The following is a 12,599-nucleotide window of genomic DNA, read 5'->3' as shown; positions in this document are numbered from 1 at the left end:
AAGTTATCTTTATAGAAAAATATCATGGTGTAGATTTAGTTCCAGTACCCTTAACCTTAGATATTTAGCATATAAAGCTGATTATTAATGTTAACTTAGATTTTTTTTTATGATTAATACATATTGAAAAGAGAACACATCTGTACCTTACTTTGGATATTTCCTTTTAGCTCTAGTAATGAGGGAAAGTCAGAGTCTCTTGGGGATTTCTACTTAAATTTGTTCCTTGGTATGTTGGATATTATACAAATAGTTTTGAAATTAAACTTGTTGTATGCTTTGGATTAGTGTCATTAAAAGCTATATAAATTATAACAGAAATCAGCCAGACTATTATGAAGTGGTTTCTCAGCCCATTGACTTGATGAAAATCCAACAGAAACTTAAAATGGAAGAATATGATGATGTTAATCTACTGACTGCTGACTTCCAGCTGCTTTTTAACAATGCAAAAGCTTATTATAAGGTAAGAAAGCATCAAATTTGGAAAGTATCTAATTTTATAATTTCTCTTTTAATCTTTTACTTTTTAATTTTGGGAATACTATATAGGTATAGGCTGGCCTTGAGCTTCTGCACCTCTATCTTCAAATACTAGGATTATAGGTACATGCACCATGCCTAGTAATTCTTCTAAAAAGACATATATTAAATATGTATATATACACACATATGTATATGTGTATATGTGTATACACACATGTATATATGTATGTGTGTATACACACATGTATATGTGTATGTATGTCTACATATTTAATATATGTCTTTTTAAAAGAATTACTAGGCATGGTATGAGCATTTTGCCCAAATGCATGTAAGTGCATTAAGTATATACAGTGTCCACAGAGGCCACAAGAGACCATCATGTCATCTACAACAAGTTACAGATTGTTGTGCGCTGTTGTGTGAGTGCTCAGAACCAAACTCCAAGCTTTTGTAAGAGCAGCCAGTGCTCTTAACTGCTGAGCAATCTTTCCAGCCCCTCAGCTGGCTTTAGCATTTAGCAATCAGTCAGAGAAGTAGTACTTTCTCTCTTATTTTTGTAATTGTTTTAATATTTGCTTGTGTAGTTGGTTGGGAGGATATTTTTGTTTTGTTTTGTTGCTGTTGAGACAGGGTCTGAATATGTAACCAAGGCTCACTGGTCTCAAACACGCATTGCAAACATTATTGACCTCTTTTATTAGTAAAGAGGTAACATTCATGTCATCTTTTTTTCAGCCATTTTTGCTTTATTTCTTTCATGAACTGGTCAGATATTCTGCCCATTTTTCTCTTATTGTTGTTTCTTGCTTCCTCCTCCTCCTCTTTCTCCTCTTCCTCCTCTTCCTCCTCCTCCTCCTCCTCCTCCTCCTTCTTCTTCTTCTTCTTCTTTTTTCTTTTTTTTTTGGTTTTCCAAGACAGGGGTTCTCTGTGTAGCCCTGGCTGTCCTGGACTCTGTTTGTAGACCAGGCTGGCCTCAGACTCATAGCAGTCTACCTGCCTCTATCTTCTGACTATTGGGATTAAAGGCATGTATCACCATGCCCTGCCTTGTTTTGGTATTTTTATATTATGGAAATTAAAACAAATATTTTTAATAATAAATCTTTCAAATTATTTGTTTTAAGTATATCTTCTCTTTTTTAATTAATTTATTTGCTTTCTTTTTTCCCCCCTATTTTATGTGCATTAGCATGAATGTGTCAGATCTCTTGGGACTGGAGTTACAGACAGGTGTAAGCTGCCATGTGGGTGCTGGAAATTGAACCCAGATCCTGTGGAAGAAGAGACAGTGCTCTTAACCACTGAGCCATCTCTCCAGCCCCTTAATAGTTTATTAAATATTTGAACTTTTCAAATATTTTAAAAATGTATTTTAAACTTTTTTTTTTAGATGCTGGGGATTGAATTCTGTTAAAACAGATAACAACAACCCCAGCCTCCAATTCTTGTAGTCTTTTTGATAAATATAAGTTTTCATTTTCAGGTAATAAAATATATCAATCTTGCATTTAATCTCAATGCCCAGGAGACAGAGGCAAGTGGATGTCTGTTAGTATAAGCTCAGTTCAGGATACATAGAGTTCCAGAGCAGCCAAGGATAAAAAGTGAGACCCTGTCTTCTAAAAAAAAAAAAAAAAAAAAAAAAAACAGAAAAAGAAATAGAAATAGAAAAGAAAAAAAAACAAATCTAATTTTTTAATTCATATTTTTGTGTCTTGGTTTAGAAATTCCTTTTGCTTGAATGTTATAAAAAACACTTTTGCATTTTCTCTTCAAAGCTTTATAGAGGTAGAGCATGGTGGCACACACATTTAGTTTTTAATTTTTAGAATTATTTTATGTGTTTGTCTGCATGTAGGTCTGTGCTATTGGCTACAGAGGACAGAACATTAATTTGATTTTTCTAGAACTGAAATTGTAGATAGTTGGGAGCTGCCATGTTGTGTATGATGTGGGCACAGGAGCCAAACTCAGGTTACCTGTGAGAGCAGTAGACACTTTTAACCTCTGAGCCATCTCTCCAGACCCCAAGCTTGTCTTTTAACTAGAATAGTTCAACTCTTGAATTTTAGAGTTAGTCTTGCTTTGTAGCTCAGAGTGGTACCAAGACTGCAGGTAGGTATCATAATATTTTACACATTTAGTTTCAGTAATTACTGTTGTTCAAATGCATTCCTACCATCAAATTTCTACTTTTAATTTTCTTGCTTTTTAATATATTTTGTTGCTTTAAAAAAATCTACTTCCTTTTGCTTTTTAGTTTTGATGTATTCCCTCAAAATGTAGGGTTTGTAAAGTCTTAGTCAAGAAGGTATTTTATTTTATTCTTTTACTTTAAAAAAAAAAAACCAGGTGGTGATGGCACACACCTTTAATTCCAGTACTTGGGAGACAAAGGCGTATGGATTTTTATGAGCCTTCTTTGTAGAGTGAGTTCTAGGACAGCCAGAGCTACACAGAGAAACCCTGTCTTGAAAAACAAAACAAATTATATATGTGTGTATGTAGTATACATGTATACATATGTACAGCATATGTATATATTACATACACATTCATCTTTATCTGTCTATCTATCTGTCTATACATCGAGAGAGAGAGAAATGAGAGAGAGAGAGATACAGACAGACAGACATGTGCTGGGATTGAACCTCAGGGTTTTATATATATGCCAGGCAAATTTGTACCACAGGCATGTCCCCAGCCTCAAGAGATCTTAAGATCAATAGTTAACTTGTCAAAATGAGAAGCTAATTAGCATATTACTACTACTTGTAAACAGTACAAAGACCATATAACAATTATATTCCTTTTTCTTTGTGTGTGTGTCGGGGGGCTTTTTGAGACAGGGTTTCTCTGTGTAGCCTTGGCCATCCTGGACTCACTTTGTAGACCAGCCTGGCCTCGAACTCACAGCAATCCGCCTGCCTCTGCCTCCCGAGTGCTGAGATTAAAGGCGTGCGCCACCACGCCTGGCTCAATTATATTCCTTATTCATGCTGCATAGTACTACTTTTATGACAGAATTTGAATTCTATAAATATTATTTTACATAATTTTTTGTTTATTTTTAGGGTTTTGTTGTTGTTGTTTTGCTTTGTTTTTCAAGACAGGGTTTTTCTGTGTAGCCCTGCCTATCCTGGAACTGACTCTGTAGACCAGGCTGGTCTCGAACTCCAGAGATTCGCCAGCCTCTACTCCTAAGTTCTGGGATTATAAGCATGTACCACTGCATCTGGCTGTTATTTCTACCTTTTATAAGAGGTTTTTATATTAATAATTAACTTTAAGTTTGCAAATTATTTGTCTTCTGCCTCAAGTATTCCTGTAAACTTATTTCAGAATGTCTTTAAATGCACATTCAGTTTTTTAGAAAATGGATTAAGTCCTGTGTATCCTCTAATCATAAAATTTTTAAATAATTGTAATAATTGCATCTTTAAATTCACCTCTTAAAATATCAGCCATTGTTGAACATGATGATTTTAAAGTAGAAATTGACTTAACCATAAAAGTAATGTTCCTTTCTCTTCTGTTTGCTAATGTATAGCCAGATTCCCCTGAATATAAAGCTGCCTGTAAACTCTGGGATTTGTACCTTCGAACAAGAAATGAGTTTGTTCAAAAAGGAGAAGCAGATGATGAAGATGATGATGAAGACGGGCAAGACAATCAAGGAACAGTGACTGAAGGCGTAAGTGTGAGCACACAACCGCATGGATAGCTTGGGAAGGAGGAGGAAACTCTATTTCGATTTTTCTGGGCTGTTGTGGGAAGCTGTTGTATTGGTGATTGAGAGCGAAAGGGAATGTTAAGCTAGACAACCTCACTCTGGTTTCATGTGATCTTAAACATCCTGGTCAGTGTCACTTAGTGCTACTCAGGGGTGTTTTCATGAGTTGTGCATACTTTCTGATCAATTTTTAAAATCATGATATCACCAAGGGCTAAGTCAGTCCAATACTGCTAGGTTAACAATGTGTAAGGGTAGGCAGTGTTGTGATTAAAATTTGGGAAAGCCAGTTGAAGCACCTTAGTTAGGAATACTTTGTTTTCTTAAGCTAGAGGACAGTTAGAACTAGAGAGGAAAAACAAGAGCCTAGGCCAGCTGAAGCCATGGCAGGTGCTGGGAGGAGGTGGGTGGGAAAGAAGAAGTCTTTGATTTTGCAAGAAGTCATTGATTATGCTGCATGCATAAGGGAGGGGAGCTTCAGAGAAGAAGGAGAAAGCCTAAAGTGTCCAGGAAAGCATGCTTAGTCCTTCGGCCAGTATCTAAAAACGAAATCTTCCCAACAAAGGACTTAGCTATCTTTATTCATTTATTTCATTTGCGTATTTGATGAGAAATGGAGAAATCTTACACATTCATATTTATGCCTCTTGAGCTTCTTTTATAGCTGTAAGATTTATTTATTTATTTTTTTTTGAAAGAGAAGGCATTTTCAAGCTCCTAGGGTTTTGTTGTTTTGTTTTGTTTTTTTCAAGACAGGGTTTCTCTGTGTAGCCTTGGCTGTCCTGGACTCACTTTGTAGACCAGGCTGGCCTCGAACTCACAGAGATCCTCCTGCCTCTGCCTCCCTGAGTTCTGGGATTACAGATGTGTACCATCTGTTCCCAGCTTAAGCTCCTAATTTTTATTTAAGATAAAATTATATTTTATTTTGCTTTGCTATAAAATTTAAATTAGAATATAGATTATTTGCTTTTATTGTACTTCCTATGTATGTATGAGGGTTTTTTTTGTTGTTGGTTTGTTTGTTTTGGGGTTTTGGAGACAGGATTTCTCTATGTAGCCTTGGCTGTCCTGGACTTGCTTTGTAGACCAGACTGGCCTCAAACTCACAGTGATCCACCTGCCTCTGCCTCCCAAGTGCTGGGATTAAAGGCGTGCACCATCACAGCCGACTTGTATGTATGAGTTTTATCAAAGAGGTTTGTAAAATCTTCTATGATACATTATCATATGATTTCATTTATATTCTTGTTTAGCCTGACTTCTATTTTAGGTAAAAATTTTCCAATTTTTGTTACCATGCAGTATATGAAAAATGGGTTTTTGGGGGCTGGAGAGATGCTCAGAGTTTAAGAGCACTGGCTGCTCTTCCAAAGGTCATAAGTTCAATTCCCAGCAATCACATGGTCGATCACAACCATCTATAATGAGATTTGGTGCCCTCCTCTGGCTTGCAGGCAGAATACTGTATACCTAATATATAAATAAATCCTTTTTTTTCCTTCCCCTCTTTCCCCAATAAATCCTTTTTTAAAAAGTTTCATTATGACACTTTGATCAGCCCCCTTTTACCGTATCTTGCCCTCCTTCCACTGTACCTCTTCCTCTACTTCCAAATCTTCCTGCAAGTCTAGTTTATGGGGTCCTTGGGATCAAACTTAGGGCTTCATGCATTTTAGGCAGACATACTACCAACTGAGCTATTGCTAGTCTTGAAACTTTTAACTTTTCAATCAAGAATGATTTTCTTAGCAGTTTCTCAGTTGCTGGAATAGATTACATAAATGTATTCACACACCCATATTTATTATTTATTTATTTATTTATTTATTTATTTATTTATTTATTTATTATGTATACAGTGTTTTGCCTTGCATGTACAACTGAACGCCAGAAAAGGGCACCAGATCTCACTATAGGTGGTTGTGAGCCACCATGTGGTTGCTGGGAATTGAACTCAGGACCTTTGCAAGAGCAGCCCGTGTTCTTAACCTCTGATCCATCTCTCCAGCCCACACACCCTGATTCTTAAGCTACCTGCAGAATGTTTCTAGAGTAGTGGGCTGTGTCAGGAGGAAATAAACATGGACCTTAAAATTTGAGATTATATTAAAAATAAATGTCAGAATGCCAGTGCATGTATAATTTGCTCTAAACAACTATTAATGTTAATTTCTTTTGCACATAAGTATGGGTTGATTTTGAAGTACTATTTATTATAAATTTTGACTCGAGACAATCCTTTTGCTCACTGTAGAAATGTGCTTCAGGGCTGCAAAGATGGCTCAGAGGTTAAGAGCACTGGCTGCTCTTAAAAAGGTCCTGAGTTCAATTCTCAGCAGCCACATGGTGGCTCACAACCATCTATAATGTGATCTTGTGCCCTCTTCTGGCATGCAGGTGTACATGCACACAAAAACATGGTATACATAATAAATAAATAATCTTTGAAAAGAAAAACAAGAAAGAAATTTGTTTCAAACTTGGACCTTCTCTGGACAAGTACTGTTGGGGCACATAATTTATTGTATTAAAACAGTGACTTACCTAGGTGCAACTAAATGCGAGTAGCTCAGTCTGAAGAACAGAAATGTTATATATGAGTGTACTTAATCTCCATTTAGTCTTTACTTGACTGAGGCACTATGACGAGTCTTATGGGGCATGTATTCTCTAGTTCAGTTGCTCAGGTCCCAAAAGGATAAGGATTTTCACATTCACAAATATAGCACTTTTCTTTTACAATATTTATTACAAAATTAAGATTCATTATAGGACCTGATCTAAAGGACTTAATTACAGAAATATTATAGGGAGCTTTACTAATTTCATGTAGTCCTTCTTAGTTACAAGCAAGGTACTCTTGAAACTTGAACTTAGGATAAATACTGCTTAGTAGTTGCTCTATTGAATTAGCTATATAATCTTAAAACTGTTTAACACTCGGCATTTCTTACAAATTTGTTTCTCCTCCTGAACCTCCTTGCCTGCTAGTCTTCTCCAAGTTACCTGAAGGAGATCCTGGAGCAGCTTCTTGAAGCCATAGTTGTAGCCACAAATCCTTCAGGACGGCTCATCAGTGAACTTTTTCAGAAACTGCCTTCCAAAGTGGTAAGTGACAGCAAATTAAAATATAGAATTTTAAGTACGTTAAGAATTTTATTAGTTATTAGTAAGATGATAGGGACGGTGTTTGAGGTAGTGAAATGATAGTCTTCCTGGCCTCAGCAGAAAGCACAAAGGTTTTATCTGTTTATTTGACTAGAAGATGCCTCTTTTTTTTTCTTAATATGGGTATAAATGTTTGCCTGTGTGTACCGTGTATTTACCTGGTGTCCATGGAAGTTAGGAGAGGAAGTTACAGCCCCTAAACTGGATTTGGAGATGGAAATCAGACCCGGGTTCTCTGCAGTAGCACCAAGTGTTTTTAACTGCTTAGCCTTCTGCCCAGCCCCCAAAGGTTGGCTTTTTAAAAGATAATCAATTCTGTATATGCATCCACATAGGGCAGTGTCTATGGCTCTGCTGCTTGAGTTGGTTGAAAACTTATTGGCTGTTTTGTTACTGTGGTACATACATAGCATAATTAACCTCATTAGCTTTATTTATTTATGCTAAATACTTATTTTTAGAATTTTGAGGTAAGATCTCAGTGTATAATCTAGGCTGGCCACAGCAAATCTGAGTACTTCTGCCTCTGAGTACTTGGATTGCAGATCTTCCTGACCTTTACTGTAGCCATTTTTGAATGTAAAGTTCTGTGACATTTAAATACATTCTCATTAATCTTTAAAAATTGAAACTCCAAGCCCGGGGGGGGGGGGTGGCGCATGCCTGTAATCCCAGGTTGATCCCTGTGAGTTCGAGGCCAGCCTGGTCTGCAAAGCAAGTCCAGGACAGCCAAGGCTACACAGAGAAATCCTGTCTTGAAAAACCAAAAAAAAAAAAAAAAAAAAAATTGAAACTCCATACCGTTAAGTATCAAGTCCACTTCTCCTTGCCTGGAAACACTATTCTACATCTGTCTCTATGATTTTTGACAGCTCTCAAGTGCCTCTATAAGAGAAGCCAGGCTAAGAATACAGTTTAGTGTTTGTGTGCTTGCCTAATGTGCTCAAGGTTCCGTATCCACTCCCCAACACCGCTACCACAAAAAAAAAAAAAAAAAAAGAGGCGCAGCCATGTAGCATCTGTCCTTCTGGGACTGCTTATGACTTATTTCATTTACCATAATGGCTTAAGGATTAACCTGTGTTGTCACATGTATTAAGACTCCTTTTTTTTCTTTACACACACAAAAATATCTTTTAAAGATTTTATCTTTAAGTGTGTGTGTGGGTGGGTGTGTATGTTTGTCCACTTAAACGCAGTACCTGTGGAAGTCAGCAGAAGGTGTCAGATCCCCTGGAACTGGAGTGCAGTCGTCTATGAGCTGCCTGCCGTGTGGGCTCTGGGAATTGAGCTTGTGTTCTTTCCAAGAGCAGTAGGTGCTTTTAACCACTGAGCCATCTCTCTAGCCATACATACTTTTAAATAATGTCTGTGGCTTATGGAAAAAGCTGCATGCTTATCTCTTATCAGCTATCAGGTATTTTTTTAGCTACTTGTGATATGCTAAATTCCAATTGTAAGGCAAGTGCACAAGGCTCAATACAGCATGGATCCCTGTCCTTTGGAAGTTCAAGGAGAAGACAGTGATGTAGAGACAGAAATAAATGGTGGGGCTAGAGAGAGGGCTCAGCAGTGAAAACGCTGAATGTTCTTCTAGAGATCCTGGGTCTGAATCCCAGCATCCAAATGGTGGCTCACAACTATCTAACTCCAGTTTCACTGGATTCAGCGCCTTCTTCTGGCCTCCTCAGGCACTGCATGCATGTGATGCAGATATACATACAGGCAAAACACACATTCACCTTTAAAAAAAAAAAAAATTTAAAAAATTTTTAATAGAAATAAATAATCACTGGGGAGTGTTTTTAAAATATACTGTTTCAAAAAACCAAAAAATAAATAAATAAATAAATAAATAAAATAAAATATACTGTTAGACGAATGCTAGGGCCATGGACATCTTTGCAGTTTGAAAAGCTATAGTGGGAATTATACATGTATCTATATTAATCTTCTCTTATGTGTGAAGCCATAGGAGTCCCTGATATGTTAAAAAGTCTTACTTATCTAGAAATATCTCATTTTTTGGATGGAAGAATACTCAATTTGTCTTTCTTGTCTCCATCACCAGAAAACAAGGAGACCTAAAAGGAGGAAGAACTTATTTATCTTCCTCTTGTCCTATTGCTTGAACAGAGTTTCTTCCTGTTTATACAAAGTTTATTTTAGATGCGTAATTTGTCATTGAGAAATTATTCTTGGAAGCAACTCAAATATGCTGTGGTAGATGAGTGAGTGAATAAAAATATATGTACAAAACAGTAAAATATTATTCAGCTTTAAATGGAAGGAAGTTCTAATACCTGTACAATATGGATGGATCCTTAACACTTGCTAAGTTAGATAGCTAGTCCCAAAAGGAGAAATTACTATCTGTGATTCATCTTATGTGAGAGATCTAGAATAGTTAAAACCAAAGACACAGCAGTAAGTAGAATGGTGGTTTCTTTAGGGATTAAAAAACAAAAAACAGTCCAGTGAGCCCTCAACTTCTGCCATCTAAAAAACAAAGAACAAAACCCCAACTTTTGGTACTAAGTCATACTGAGATGACTCAGTCAGTAAAGCATTCACCACATAGGTATTAGGACCTGAGAGGGGGTTTCAGTACCTACAGTGTTTTCCAGCATGTAAGACAACTTTTTAACCCAAAAAAATCTTTGCCAAAGCGGGGGTGGGGGTTGGGGGGGTGGGGGGGTGAGAGGGGGGGTGGGAGGGGGGGTGGGGGGGAGACGGTCATCTTATATGCCAGGTACTTAACCTGTAGCTTGCTTCATATGTCTGGCACATATAGTGGGGGGCGGAGGGATGCTGTGGCCAATATCCCGCTTTCTGCAGGGAGTATGAAGTAGACAGGAGCAAGCTGCACACATCTTCCTGTACCTTGAGGAGGAGAACATGAGCGTGGGTTGGCTCTCCACTAGAATGTGCCCATTCGGCTTGGAGGGCTGCACATCTTCGGGTTGAGTGTGGAGCACGCCTTAAAGGGGCAGTGTAGACTGGCACTAGTAAGGCACCTGGCTGTCTGTGCCCTACCTACAAATAGACACATGTCCAAGTTTGCTGCACAGGGTGTGCATTGGAAGAGGAGTAGTCTTATATGGCAAACTTTATTCCAAACTTTATTCCAAACTATTTTAACTGGAAAAGTTGGGGGCGTCTTATACGCCTAGTCATCTTATATGCCAGAAAATACGATATATAAAAAGCTGTATAATGCTGTGCTCCTATAATCCGAGCACTGAGGTAACAAAGACAAGAGGATCTCTGGAATTTGCTGTTCAGCCAGTCTAGTCAGCGTGGTGAGCTCTGTGTTTATTGTGAGACCCTGTCTTCCAATGTAAGAGGAAAGTGATAGGGGAGACAGCTGTTGTTGACCTCTGGCTATACATGCACACAAACACTGTCTTGATTTAGATCCTACCTGTTTCATTTTCATCCTGTATCTACAAGAACAAAAATTACTTAGGGATCATTGTGGAAGAGCTGATGAAAAGATTGTTGGAGCAAGAGAAACAGACGTTTACTGTGAGAATGTGTCTTTTAGAAATGTCAGGAAAGCTGGGCGGTGGTGGCGCACGCCTTTAATCCCAGCACTCGAGAGGCAGAGGCAGGAAGATCACTGTGAGTTCGAGGCCAGCCTGGTCTACAAAGCGAGTCAAGGACAGCCAGGGCTACACAGGGAAACTGTCTTGAAAAACCAAAAGGAAGGAAGAAAGGAAGGTCAGGGAAGTTATACCCAAGAAGTTTCCCCAACACTGCTGCCTAAGGGTGGCAGCAAAAGGCGTGCTAACACGGGAGGGGGAGATTTCATGGGTCCTTAACCCTAGACAGAGAAAGAAATACATGCAACTAAGAAATTTGGAGATCAGGAAGAGAAATAAATAGTCTTCCTCAGTAAAGAACCCCCAAATTGGTTACCCAGTACCAAGTCCTGAAATCACATACATACAACTAACATATGGACTGAGCAGGTTGTATTTCTATATTTAAGAATGCACACACACTCTCACACTCACACACGTAACAATTATGGAAGTAGGGGCTATAAATTTTAAGAGAGCAAAGTGGAGTGAGGGGTACATGGAAAGGGTTAGCGGGAGAAAGATGAAGTAGGAAATGATATAATTTCAAAAATGTTACAAAAAAATACTGCTTTGGGTTTTTGGTCAACCTCAGTTATTTACTTCAAGAAAAAAAAAATTGTAGAAGAGCCTGCGAGTAGTGAATATGAAGGCACCATGGGAACAATAAGGACATTCCCTCACGTGTCTGTTTCTTGGGATGAGCTCGGATTAGATAAATCCACTGGTTGTTCCACCTGTGCTCTAACACAAAATCATAAATATTACAGATATTTATGACTAATACTAAAATATTATGTGTGTGCTTTTAAATTCAGATCTCATGGTGGTTAATCATGAATTTGTAGGTTCCAGTGTTAGGTTGCACATATGAAAAGCTTGGGTTCACTCTGAACTGAAAGAACTGAGTCCAGTGTTGTGTTCCTAAAATTCTAGCTAAGTGGGACGCTGAGGTATAAGAATTTTTAAGAGTTTAAGTCTAGTCTGAATTGCATAGTGAGACCCTGTCTCTTCCTTGAAAAAGGAAAAAATAAATAAATCACATTCTTTTCCTTCTAATATTATAATATGCTTTAGTCATGGATTTCATAAAGTTTATCAATTTACTGGTTGAAGAACATACTTACCTGCTCATTAACTGGGTACTTTAGCTTATTGAACATACCTGCCTTTGTTTTCCAGCAATATCCAGACTATTATGCAATAATTAAGGAGCCTATAGATCTCAAGACCATTGCTCAGAGGATACAGGTATGAAGGGGAACATCTGTAGTTATGTGATTTAGGGCAGATTGGCTTGTATACTTTCTTAGGAGTTTTAGAAATAGAATTGTAGTTCTTTATTGTGTTTTAGGATCAGTATAACTTAAATTCAGTGCCCTAGGTTCAAGTCTCTCTTGCCTATAAATGAATGAATGGATAAATAACCAATTAACTAAATAAGTGGGATCACTGAACTAATTAACTTAATAAATGTGACTGCTGCTTTGAATATTTTAATACAAAGTCAATTAAAATAGGTACTTGTCTATGTGCCCTTTCCCTGGTGTGTGTGTGTTTGTTCCCTTTCTTTCTCAAGGGAACACTCTCTAGAAAGCAGGCAGAACTGAGTTATAATCAAA

General features: G+C 37.6%; 1 protein-coding gene across 48 annotated transcripts in view; it reads left to right on the top strand.

The window, feature by feature from the left end:
• The window catches only part of PBRM1 (polybromo 1), a 101,540-nt gene that overhangs the window by 12,606 nt on the left and 76,335 nt on the right, over positions 1-12,599 (top strand). For all 48 annotated transcript variants that reach the window (XM_084796048.1, XM_084796017.1, XM_084796015.1 and 45 more), the window contains 4 exons: positions 319-466; positions 4,040-4,183; positions 7,217-7,333; positions 12,160-12,228. In XM_084796048.1, coding sequence (XP_084652174.1) covers positions 319-466; positions 4,040-4,183; positions 7,217-7,333; positions 12,160-12,228 — 478 coding nt within the window. The remainder of the gene's footprint in view (positions 1-318; positions 467-4,039; positions 4,184-7,216; positions 7,334-12,159; positions 12,229-12,599) is intronic.

The sequence above is a fragment of the Acomys minous genome (genome assembly GCF_964271855.1).
Source record: "Acomys minous genome assembly, chromosome: 9".
Taxonomy (NCBI): domain Eukaryota; kingdom Metazoa; phylum Chordata; class Mammalia; order Rodentia; family Muridae; genus Acomys; species Acomys minous.
The sequence above is the reverse complement of the archived record's forward strand: the minus strand, read 5'-3'. Positions and strand labels throughout refer to the sequence as shown.